This window comes from Bombina bombina, chromosome 3 (assembly GCF_027579735.1).
Source record: "Bombina bombina isolate aBomBom1 chromosome 3, aBomBom1.pri, whole genome shotgun sequence".
Lineage (NCBI taxonomy): Eukaryota > Metazoa > Chordata > Amphibia > Anura > Bombinatoridae > Bombina > Bombina bombina.
Window position 1 is genome coordinate 250,801,851 of NC_069501.1, and position 13,405 is coordinate 250,815,255.

The 13,405-nt window shown below is 37.5% G+C and overlaps 1 protein-coding gene across 1 annotated transcript in view; it reads right to left on the bottom strand.

Moving 5' to 3' along the window:
* The window catches only part of CUX1 (cut like homeobox 1), a 657,906-nt gene that overhangs the window by 9,739 nt on the left and 634,762 nt on the right, over positions 1-13,405 (bottom strand). The window contains exon 21 of the mRNA XM_053706261.1: positions 4,350-4,430. Coding sequence (XP_053562236.1) covers positions 4,350-4,430 — 81 coding nt within the window. The remainder of the gene's footprint in view (positions 1-4,349; positions 4,431-13,405) is intronic.

The following is a 13,405-nucleotide window of genomic DNA, read 5'->3' on the forward strand; positions in this document are numbered from 1 at the left end:
CGCTTGGATGAAGACTTCAATCGGATGGAAGACCTCTTCTGGCCCGCTTGGATGAAGACTTCAGCCGGATCATGGACCTCTTCAGCCTCCCGCTTGGGCTTGGATCAGGACATCGGAGGAGCTTTTCTGGACCGATCGGTGAACCTGGTATGGTGAAGACAAGGTAGGATGATCTTCAGGGGCTTAGTGTTAGGTTTATTTAAGGGGGGTTTGGGTTAGATTAGGGGTATGTGGGTGGTGGGTTGTAATGTTGGGGGGGGTATTGTATGTTTTTTTTTACAGGCAAAAGAGCTGAATTTCTTGGGGCATGCCCCGCAAAGGGCCCTGTTCAGGGCTGGTAAGGTAAAAGAGCTTTGAACTTTAGTAATTTAGAATAGGGTAGGGCATTTTTTTATTTTGGGGGGCTTTGTTATTTTATTAGGGGGCTTAGAGTAGGTGTAATTAGTTTAAAATTGTTGTAATATTTTTCTTATGTTTGTAAATATTTTTTTATTTTTTGTAACTTAGTTCTTTTTTATTTTTTGTACTTTAGGTAGTTTATTTAATTGTATTTATTTGTAGCAATTGTATTTAATTAATTTATTGATAGTGTAGTGTTAGGTTAATTGTAGGTAATTGTAGGTAGTTTATTTAATTAATTTATTGATAGTCTAGTGTTAGGTTTATTTGTAACTTAGGTTAGGATTTCTTTTACAGGTAAATTTGTAATTATTTTAACTATTTTAGCTATTAAATAGTTCTTAACTATTTAATAGCTATTGTACCTGGTTAAAATAAATACAAAGTTACCTGTAAAATAAATATAAATCCTAAAATAGCTCTAATATAATTATAATTTATATTGTAGCTATATTAGGATTTATTTTACAGGTAAGTATTTAGCTTTAAATAGGAATAATTTATTTAATAAGAGTTAATTAATTTCGTTAGATTAAAATTATATTTAACTTAGGGGGGTGTTAGTGTTAGGGTTAGACTTAGCTTTAGGGGTTAATACATTTATTAGAATAGCGGCGAGATTCGGTCGGCAGATTAGGGGTTAATAATTGAAGTTAGGTGTCGGCGATGTTAGGGAGGGCAGATTAGGGGTTAATACTATTTATTATAGGGTTAATGAGGCGGATTAGGGGTTAATAACTTTATTATAGTAGCGCTCAGGTCCGGTCGGCAGATTAGGGGTTAATAAGTGTAGGCAGGTGGAGGCGACGTTGTGGGGGGCAGATTAGGGGTTAATAAATATAATATAGGGGTCGGCAATGTTAGGGCAGCAGATTAGGGGTACATAGGGATAATGTAAGTAGCGGCGGTTTACGGAGCGGCAGATTAGGGGTTAATAATAATATGCAGGGGTCAGCGATAGCGGGGCGGCAGATTAGGGGTTAATAAGTGTAAGGTTAGGGGTGTTTAGACTCGGGGTACATGTTAGAGTGTTAAGTGCAGACGTAGGAAGGGTTACCGCATAGCAAACAATGGGGCTGCGTTAGGAGCTGAACGCGGCTTTTTTGCAGGTGTTTGGTTTTTTTTCAGCTCAAACAGCCCCATTGTTTCCTATGGGGGAATCGTGCACGAGCACGTTTTTTAGGCTGGCCGCGTCCGTAAGCAACTCTGGTATCGAGAGTTGAAGCTGCGTTAAAAGTGCTCTACGCTCCTTTTTTGGAGCCTAACGCAGCCTTTATGTGGACTCTCGATACCAGAGTTATTTTTATGGTGCGGCCAGAAAAAAGCCGGCGTTAGTTTTTTGGGTCGTTACCGACAAAACTCCAAATCTAGGCCTAAATTAGCTAATAGAAATAAATTAGAATGTGGTTTAAAATTGCATGTTCTGTCTAAATCATATACATTACATTTTCACTTTACTGTCTCTTTAAATTATTATTATTTTGTATTTGTAGAGCGCCAACAGATTCCGCAGTGCTAAATATATCAAGCCAGATTAAAGGTACGGGAACTGTAAAATGTTTTCCCCTTTAATGCGTTCTCAATTATCCATTTTTGCCTATGTATTAAGTTATTTACTAATATTTGCATTACCTTTATTTTGACATTTGAAATAGCTGCTTTTCCTGCTGAAACCTCCACCTATACTAACATGTAAATACTGCAGTAATAGCTAAAGAAAAGTTATGTAAACAAAAGGCTTTAGAGCAAATCAGGCTCCCGGTGGGGGAAGGAAGTATTGTTTAACCAAACACTTGTTTAGTGCACATGGCTTAATTAAATCATCCTATACTTATAACAGAACATGTGCTGGCTACATTTACATTGATGTTATAAATGGATTGTTGTACACAATATCTTTTTATATCACTGGTAATCGGTAGCAGTTTGCTGAGCACTGTAAAATGTCCCAAACCCCACTGTAATGAACACCCAAACCAAACAACTGGACTCTCCCATCCCATTTAGGGCCAGGTTACCAGTGTTGCGTTAACAGTTACACGCAAGCGAAAAGGGGGTTTATCGTGGGTGTTTGCGCTCGTCAAGTTTCCCGCTCGCAAAACAAGTTGAAAGTAAATATGATCATTTGAGAGCAGTAGCGATTTATGCTAGAATGATTATCGCGTGCTCGGAGCTCTGGTTAACTGTTTCACGAAACAAAAAATTTCACAAAACAGATCAAAAATACATTAGAAAGTACAGTTACACTCATGATAATATCTAATATAAATTATTCAAAAACTGCACAAAAAAGTTATAAGGGCTCAAAGATAGGAGGTCTCAGGTGTTAACATTGAGATACATACATATACATGTCTAAAGATGTACACACATATAGATATACTGTATAGAAGTGCATTTGAGCAGTTTGCAGTAATGTAGATGAAAACTTGAAAAAGCATATTAATGCAATATTCATATTAAATAAAGTGTTATACTGTGTATTTACTGTAAATATTTCACATTACAATGTTCTGCACATAGCAGAATATATTGCATTTTTAAATAGATATTCCTATATATATCTGTATATAACTATACCTATATATAATTATATATATATATATATATATATATTGTACCAAATACCATTAGATACATATAGAAATATGTATTTATGAACAAATAGAACATATTCTGCTATGTAAAGAACATTTGAAAGTGAAATGTTCATATTTTCACGTCAGGTTAGCACACTTGAGAATATGCAATAGGGTTTGTGCGCGAGTAGGGTGTTAGGTTTTTTCCGCTTTTTTTGCCCCATTGACTACTATGGGGGAATATGTCATTTTACGCGCATCAGGTTAGCAAGTTTACTTTCAAGTTGTAATACGAGCGCTACCCGACATGCACATACTTCTAGCAGAGTTAGCTCTTGAGCGGGAACGTTAAATGCCTCTCCACTTGTAATCTGACCCTTAATCTCTAAACTGCAAAAACACCCCATCTTAATAAACCCCCACCACTAAAATCCCTTAACTGTGATTTAACCTCTAAGGCCCACATTTAAGAAGGACCGGGCAAACAAGGGCATACATCTGTGCCCCTGTCCACCCAGAATCTTGTCTAGTGGGCAGCAATCCATTGCCTGCATTTTCCATTGCACTCTATTGTAAGAGTGAACCTGCAGCCAAAAGGGTTCCGAAGCTCGTATTGGAGCTTTATAAATGGAGCCTTTAAGTTCCATCCCCCCAATCTATTAACCCCCCTTTGCTAAAGCCTCTCAAATCCACAGACCCCCATTGCTAACCCCCCTCTGCTATTAACTACTAACTTCCACAACCCTATTGCAACCTCTTCCCCATTAACACCCTTACTGTCACAAGCTCTAGTGGCAAAAGTACCCTCCTCTATTAAACCCTACACTGCCAGACCCATCACAAATAATCCCCTACTGCCAGACCCCCACAGATAAAAAACAAAATTCTCTCTGCCAGAAGTACAAACTGCTTTATTTGTGCTTCCACCATGTATGCTGCTTACAAAATATCACAAGGAACAAAAAAAAAAAAAAATACTTGAAATTTCAGAACAAAATGGAAGCTGTATGGATTCTGCACAAGCAGTACCACTCTAATTTTGTTATCTGACACATAGTGCATCATTTTAGTAATACACCTCAGAGCATATAATAGCCTTTAAAATATTAATTAATAATTGCAAAGGTTTTCAAAAGTTAAGTCTTAAGAGTCACTTTATAAAAGTTAATTTGAAATCCATTAAGTGTCTTTGGCTTCAGCAAATTGAATTGTCGGATGCAGTATTATTTATTCAGCCATCTCAATAATAAGTACATATATAATACCTTGTAGCTTTGCCAGTCCTTTATCAAACTAACTGCAGATTGTCTGTTAATGTCTGCTTTACTTACAATTGTTACATCTTTTTAAATTATAAAATACCAGTCTTACCAGAAAGACCAAACAGTGCAGAATAAGAGTATAGAAAAATGCAATCGTTCGAGCTGTTTTGTTGGAGAGAATGAGACGCCCCTAAAAAAAAATAAAAAAAATATTAATGATCATAGTAGAATCAAGTTGTCATAAACAAACAGGATAGGCTAAACCTCCCAATAACTTATACTGTGTCTGTCCTCATTAAAGCCAACTTTGCAAGGAGCTATAATTTTGTAGGAGACGATTAGAAAATAAACTTATAAACCCCAGATGAGCCCTAAAATACTATAACAATTTAATGCATTTATGCTGTGCCAATCCAGGCTGTAATATAGCATAATGTTGTCGCTTCCGTGATTATATTGCTACCTAGACTGTTTATATGAAATTCCTTTCCTCAGTAAAGTGCACAATCATGCATAACACCCTAAATGTAGCCACCAATCAGCAAGTGCTATCCAGGGTCTGAACCAAAAAAGGGCCGGCTCCTAAGCTTTCATTCATCCTTTTTTAAATAAAGATACTAAGAGAACGAAGAAAAATTGATAATAGGAGTAAATTAGAAAGTTGCTTAAAATTTCATGCTCTATCTGAATCATGAAAGAAAACATTTGGGTTTAGTATCCATTTAATATGACAATAGCTGGACATTTTCAAAGAACAAACATAATACATGTTTAAGGGACAGTCAAAAGGAAACTTTCATAATTCTGATAGATGCAATCGTAAACAACTTTACAGTTTAATTCTATTATCTAATTTAATTTTTTTTTTACTAATTCTCTTGGTACCCTTGGTTGAAAAGCACACCTAGGTAGGCGCAGAGAGCTAGCTGCTGATTGGTAGCTGCACATATATACCTCTTCTTAATGGCTCACCCTAATGTGTTCCACTAGCTCCCAGTAGTGCATTATTGCTTCTTCAAGAAAGGATACCAAAAGAATAAAGCAAAAAAAAAAATAACAACAGGTATAACAGACATAACTCATCTCAAGGACCTTTTAGTGGCTGAGCATACCAAAATGTATGAAATAAATAAGAGATCAATATCTTAGATATTCAGGAAAAGAAGAAATACATTTTCATATCTACGATTCCCATTAGACATGTGCATTTGGCATTTGTTTGTACAAACGAATGTCAAAATAGCAGTGTGTTGCGCCATTTGGCTCTTTTCGGAGCTGGACATATTTGTGTAATAGTGCAACACACAAAGTTCTGGATTTGCACAACAATTAAAGAATACATCTGTCCCTGAAAAGAGCAGAATGCCGTTTTTGTCTAATTCCTATGTTTCTGACCTATATACGCAAACGTCTTTAACTTCTTTTTTTTTTAAATAATAGAATTCTTCTAAATTTGGAAACTTGGTCATCCATAGAAGAGGGCTATAAGAAACCAAACACTATTTACAAAAACTTGAAAAAGTTTATGATGAGGTATATTTTGTATTGACAATTTCTTATTTAATAACTATATAAAGGGGTCATACATACTTTGTATATTAAGTATTCCCTCAATTTCTGTATTTATAGATGACCAGAGGGCACCAGCGCAAATGGCATATCCCACTGTCCACATGCCCACACCTCCAGCATCTATTACTGTTACGAGCAAAAAGGCAGACGTTTTTATGGGCTAAAGTACCATCTATGGAGTAATTTACAATTGATTTCAACCCATTGAGGTCAAGATGAAAGAACCCGTTGTTTTCTCTTACAGAGAAAAACTGTGCTGGGGTATTATTATTATATCTAGATCTCTCTCTCAGCTCTCTTTGCACCGGGGCACATAGATGTGGTGGAAAGTATTGGCACACTTCCACTTTTTTTTAGAAAAACGCATATTGTCTCTGAACTAAGTAAAAATTGACAAACCTATTTGGTATCCACCATTCTTTATTTTAAATGTAATAGAATATAAACTTCCCTTTTGATTTATAATTGCACATATTACTTTAAAAAGTAAAACAAATAAGAATGGCATGGACAAAAATATTAATACTCAACCTAATATTTAGTAGCACAACATTTGGAGACAATAACTACAGGGAGTGCAGAATGATTAGGCAAGTTGTATTTTTGAGGATTAATTTTATTATTGAACAACAACCATGTTCTCAATGAACCCCAAAAACTCATTAATATCAAAGCTGAATAGTTTTGGAAGTAGTTTTTAGTTTGTTTTTAGTTATAGCTATTTTAGGGGGATATCTGTGTGTGCAGGTGACTATTACTGTGCATAATTATTAGGCAACTTAACAAAAAACAAATATATACCCATTTCAATTATTTATTTTTACCAGTGAAACCAATATAACATCTCAACATTCACAAATATACATTTCTGACATTCAAAAACAAAACAAAAACAAATCAGTGACCAATATAGCCACCTTTCTTTGCAAGGACACTCAAAAGCCTGCCATCCATGGATTCTGTCAGTGTTTTGATCTGTTCACCATCAACATTGTGTGCAGCAGCAACCACAGCCTCCCAGACACTGTTCAGAGAGGTGTACTGTTTTTCCTCCTTGTAAATCTCACATTTGATGATGGACCACAGGTTTTCAATGGGGTTCAGATCAGGTGAACAAGGAGGCCATGTCATTAGATTTTCTTCTTTTATACCCTTTCTTGCCAGCCACGCTGTGGAGTACTTGGACGCGTGTGATGGAGCATTGTCCTGCATGAAAATCATGTTTTTCTTGAAGGATGCAGACTTCTTCCTGTACCACTGCTTGAAGAAGGTGTCTTCCAGAAACTGGCAGTAGGACTGGGAGTTGAGCTTGACTCCATCCTCAACCCGAAAAGGCCCCACAAGCTCATCTTTGATGATACCAGCCCAAACCAGTACTCCACCTCCACCTTGCTGGCGTCTGAGTCGGACTGGAGCTCTCTGCCCTTTACCAATCCAGCCACGGGCCCATCCATCTGGCCCATCAAGACTCACTCTCATTTCATCAGTCCATAAAACCTTAGAAAAATCAGTCTTGAGATATTTCTTGGCCCAGTCTTGACATTTCAGCTTGTGTGTCTTGTTCAGTGGTAGTCGTCTTTCAGCCTTTCTTACCTTGGCCATGTCTCTGAGTATTGCACACCTTGTGCTTTTGGGCACTCCAGTGATGTTGCAGCTCTGAAATATGGCCAAACTGGTGGCAAGTGGCATCTTGGCCGCTGCACGCTTGACTTTTCTCAGTTCATTGGCAGTTATTTTGCACCTTGGTTTTTCCACACGCTTCTTGCGACCCTGTTGACTATTTTGAATGAAACGCTTGATTGTTCGATGATCACGCTTCAGAAGCTTTGCAATTTTAAGAGTGCTGCATCCCTCTGCAAGATATCTCACTATTTTTGACTTTTCTGAGCCTGTCAAGTCCTTCTTTTGACCCATTTTGCCAAAGGAAAGGAAGTTGCCTAATAATTATGCACACCTGATATAGGGTGTTGATGTCATTAGACCACACCCCTTCTCATTACAGAGATGCACATCACCTAATATGCTTAATTGGTAGTAGGCTTTCGAGCCTATACAGCTTGGAGTAAGACAACATGCATAAAGAGGATGATGTGGTCAAAATACTAATTTGCCTAATAATTCTGCACTCCCTGTACAATCAAGAGTTTCCTGTAGCTCTAAATAAGATTTCTACACTTTTCGTTGGCCACTCTTCTTGAGCAAACTGCTCCAGTTCTCTCAGGTTTGATGGGTGACTTTTCCCAACTGCGAGTTTCAGCTCTTTTCACAGATGTTCGATGGGATTCAGATCTGGACTCATAGAAGGCCACTTTGGAACAGTTCAATGTTTTCTTCTCCTCCATTCTTGGATGCTTTTTGAGGTATGTTTCAGGTCATATCCTGCTGGAGGACCCATGACCTGCAATTGAGATTCAGCTTTCTCACCCTAGGCAGCATCAAAATGCCTTGATGGTCTTCTGATTTCATTGTGCCCTGCAAAGATTCTATGCACCCAGTGCCAGAGGAAGCAAAGCAACCCCAAAACATCACTGATCCTCCTCCATATTTCATAATAAGGATGGTGTTCTTTTCTTTGATAGCTTCTTTAGTCCTTCTGTAAACATGAAGTTGTGATTTGTCAAAAAACTCTACTTTTGTTTTGTCTGTCCAAAGGACATTCTCCAAGAGCGACCATGGCTTGTAAACAACAAGCATTTTGGCAAAATCCAGTCAGGTTTTTTTTGTGTTTCTCTGTTAAAATACAAAGGTACCCATACTTTAAAATGCTCGGGTACCAATACTTTCAGCCACATCTGTATACCCTGCTGGAGTTTGGACTAAAATGTATATATTTCTGAGAGATGATGATTCAATGGTAACGTAGACATACATAGGTTTTTAAAATTTGTGATGCTTCTTAACCCCTAAACCGAGGCCCTCCCGCATCGCAAACACTAAAATAAAATTATTAACCCATAATCTGCCGCTCCGGACATCGCCGCCACTATAATAAACATATTAACCCCTAAACCACCGCACTCCTGCATCACAAACACTAGTTAAATATCATTAACCCCTAATCTGCTGTCCCTAACATCGCCGCAAACTACATTACTGTTATTAACCCCTAATCTGCTGCCCCCAAAATCGCCGCCACCTAACTACACTTATTAACCCCTAATCTGCTGCCCCCAATGTCGCCACCACTATACTAAAGTTATTAACCCCTAATCCTCTGGCCTCCCACATCACTTAAACTAAATAAAAATATTAACCCCTAAACCTAACCCTAGGTCTAACCCTAACCCTAACACCCCTAACTTTAATATAATTAAAATAAATATAAATACAAATTACTATTATTACCTAAATAATTCCTATTTAAGACTAAATACTTACCTGTAAAATAAACCCTAAGCTTGCTACAATATAACTAATAGCTACATTGTAGCTATCTAACGGCTAAATTTAGAGTTCTGCGGCCAAAGGGGTGCGTTAGCTACGCATGCTTTTTTTCCCCCGCACCTTTTAAATACCGCTGGTATTTAGAGTTCACAGAATGGCTGCGTTAGGCTCCAAAAAAGGAGCGTAGAGCATATTTACCGCCACTGCAACTCTAAATACCAGCGTTGCTTACGGACGCGGCCAGCTTAAAAAACGTGCTCGTGCACGATTCCCCCATAGAAAACAATGGGGCAGTTTGAGCTGAAAAAAAACCTAACACCTGCAAAAAAAGCAGCGTTCAGCTCCTAACGCAGCCCCATTGTTTACTATGGGGAAACACTTCCTATGTCTGCACCTAACACCCTAACATGTACCCCGAGTCTAAACACCCCTAACCTTACACTTATTAACCCCTAATCTGCCGCCCCCGCTATCGCTGACACCTGCATATTTTTTTTAACCCCTAATCTGCCGCTCCGTATACCGCCGCAACCTACATTATACCTATGTACCCCTAATCTGCTGCCCCTAACACCGCCGACCCCTATATTATATTTATTAACCCCTAATCTGCCCCCCACAACGTCGCCGCAAGCTACCTACAATAATTAACCCCTAATCTGCCGATCGGATCTCCCCGCTAGTCTAATAAATGGATTAACCCCTAAAGCTAAGTCTAACCCTAACACTAACACCCCCCTAAGTTAAATATAATTTAAATCTAACAAAATAAATTAACTCTTATTATATAAATTATTCCTATTTAAAGCTAAATACTTACCTGTAAAATAAATCCTAATATAGCTACAATATAAATTATAATTATATTGTAGCTATTTTAGGATTAATATTTATTTTACAGGCAACTTTGTAATTATTTTAAACAGGTACAATAGCTATTAAATAGTTAATAACTATTTAATAGCTACCTAGTTAAAATAATTACAAAATTACCTGTAAAATAAATCCTAACCTAAGTTACAATTAAACCTAACACTACACTATCAATAAATAAATTAAATAAAATACCTACAATTACCTACAATTAAACCTAGCACTACACTATCAATAAATTAATTAAATACACATACCTACAAATAACTACAATTAAATAAACAAACTAAAGTACAAAAAATAAAAAAGAACTAAGTTACAAAAAATAAAAAAATATTTACAAACATTAAAAAATATTACAACAATTTTAAACTAATTACACCTACTCTAAGCCCCCTAATAAAATAACAAAGACCCCCAAAATAAAAAAATGCCCTACCCTATTCTAAAATTAAAAAGTTCAAAGCTCTTTTACCTTACCAGCCCTGAAAAGGGCCATTTGCGGGGCATTCCCCAAATAATTCAGCTCTTTTGCCTGTAAAAAAGAAACATACAATACCCCCCCAATATTTACAACCCACCACCCACATACCCCTAATCTAACCCAAACCCCCCTTAAATAAACCTAACACTAAGCCCCTGAAGATCTTCCTACCTTATCTTCACCATGCCAGGTTCACCGATCCGTCCTCCGAAGTCTTGATCCAAGCCCAAGCGGGGGCTGGCGATACATAATCCGGCTGAAGTCTTCTATCAAGCCGCGGCTGAAGAGGTCCAGAAGAGGCTCCAAAGTCTTCATCCTATCCGGGAAGAAGAGGAGATCCGGACCAGCAACCATCTTGATCCAAGCGGCATCTTCTATCTTCATCCGATGACGAACGGCTCCATCTTGAAGACCTTCAGCGCTGATCCATCTTCTTCTTCCAACGTCCAACTGAAGAATGAAGGTTCCTTTAAGGGATGTCATCCAAGATGGCGTCCCTCGAATTCCGATTGGCTGATAGGATTCTATCAGCCAATCGGAATTAAGGTAGGAAAATTCTGATTGGCTGATGGAATCAGCCAATCAGATTCAAGTTCAATCCGATTGGCTGATTGGATCAGCCAATCAGATTGAGCTCGCATTCTATTGGCTGATCGGAACAGCCAATAGAATGCAAGCTCAATCTGATTGGCTGATCCAATCAGCCAATCGGATTGAATTTGAATCTGATTGGCTGATTCCATTTTTAATTGTAGATAATTGTAGGTAGTTTATTTAATTTATTTATTGATAGTGTAGTGTTAGGTTTAATTGTAACTTAGGTCAGGATTTATTTTACAGGTAATTTGTATTGTATTTGTATTTGTATTATTTTAACTAGGTAACTATTAAATAGTTATTAACTATTTAATAGCTATTGTACCTGGTTAAAATAAATACAAAGTTGCCTGTAAAATAAATATTAATCCTAAAATAGCTACAATATAATTATAATTTATATTGTAGCTATATTAGGGTTTATTTTACAGGTAAGTATTTAGCTTTAAATAGGAATAATTTATTTAATAAGAGTTAATTTATTTCGTTAGATTTAAATTATATTTAACTTAGGGGGGTGTTAGGGTTAAGGTTAGACTTAGCTTTAGGGGTTAATAAATGTATTATAGTAGCGGTGAGCTCCGGTCGGCAGATTAGGGGTTAATACTTGAAGTTAGGTGTTGGCGATGTTAGGGAGGGCAGATTAGGGGTTAATACTATTTATTATAGGGTTATTGAGGCGGGAGTGAGGCGGATTAGGGGTTAATAACTTTATTATAGTAGCGGGGTGGTCCGCTCAGCAGATTAGGGGTTAATAAGTGTAGGTAGGTGGCGGCAACGTTGGGGGGGCAGATTAGGGGTTAATAAATATAATATAGGTGTCGGCGGTATTAGGGGCAGCAGATTAGGGGTACATAGGGATAATTTAGCTGGCGGTGGTGTACGGAGCGGCAGATTAGGGGTTAAAAAATTTAATAGAGTGGCGGCGATGTGGGGGGACCTCGGTTTAGGGGTACATAGGTAGTTTATGGGTGTTAGTGTACTTTAGAGCACAGTAGTTAAGAGCTGTATAAACAGCCACGACTCTAAATACCGGCGTTAGAAAGATCCCATTGAAAAGATAGGATACGCAAATGGCGTAGGGGGATCTGCGGTATGGAAAAGTCGCGGCTGTAAAGTGAGCGTTAGACCCTTTCCTGACTGACTCCAAATACCAGAGGGCGGTAAAAACCAGCGTTAGGACCCTCTAACGCTGGTTTTGACTGCTACCGCCCAACTCTAAATCTAGCCGTTAGGTTTTATTTTAATTTCAGGGGTAAGTTTGTATTTATTTTAACTAGATAGGCTAGTTAGTAAATAATTATTAACTATTTATTAGCTACCTAGTTAAAATAAATACAAAGTTACCTGTAAAATAAAACCTAACCTGTCTTACACTAACACCATCCGCGCCGGATGTCTTGAAGATGGAGCCGCTCCGCGTCGAAAGGATGAAGATAGAAGATGCCGTCTGGATTAAGACTTCTGCCCGCCTTGAGGACGACTTCTTGCCGCTTGGATGAAGACATCTCCCGGCTTCGATGAGGACTTCTGCCCGCTTGGATGAAGACTTCTCCCGGCTGGATGAGGATGGATTTCTGGTCTTCAAAAACTGTAAGTGGATCTTCGGGGGTTAGTGTTAGGTTTTTTTAAGGGTTTATTGGGTGGGTTTTATTTTTAGATTAGGGACTTTGGGCACAAAAAAATTAGCTAAATGCCCTTTTAAGGGCAATGACCATCCCAATGCCCTTTTCAGGGCAATGGGGAGCTTAGGTTTTTTAGGTAGTTTTTTTTGGGGGGGTGGGGGGGTTGGTTGTGTGGGTGGTGGGTTTTACTGTTGGAGGTTGTTTGTATTTTTTTTTACAGGTAAAAGAGCTGATTTCTTTGGGCCAATGCCCCGCAAAAGGCAATTTTAAGGGCAATTGTCAGTTTAGTGTAGGTTAGGGTTTTTTTTTATTGGGGGGGGGGGGTTAATTTTGATAGGGCTATTAGATTAGGTGTAATTAGTTTAAATATTTGATCATTTCTTTTTTATTTTGTGTAATTTAGTGTTTATTTTTTTTTTGTAATTTAGTTAATTGTATTTAATTAATGTAATTTATTTAATTTTAGTGTAATGTTAGGTTTTATTTTACAGTTACATTTGTATTTATTTTAACTAGATAGTTAGTAAATAGTTAATAACTATTTACTAACTAGTCTACCTAGTTAAAATAAATACAAACTTAGCTGTGAAATAAAAATAAAACCTAAGATAGCTACAATGTAACTATGAC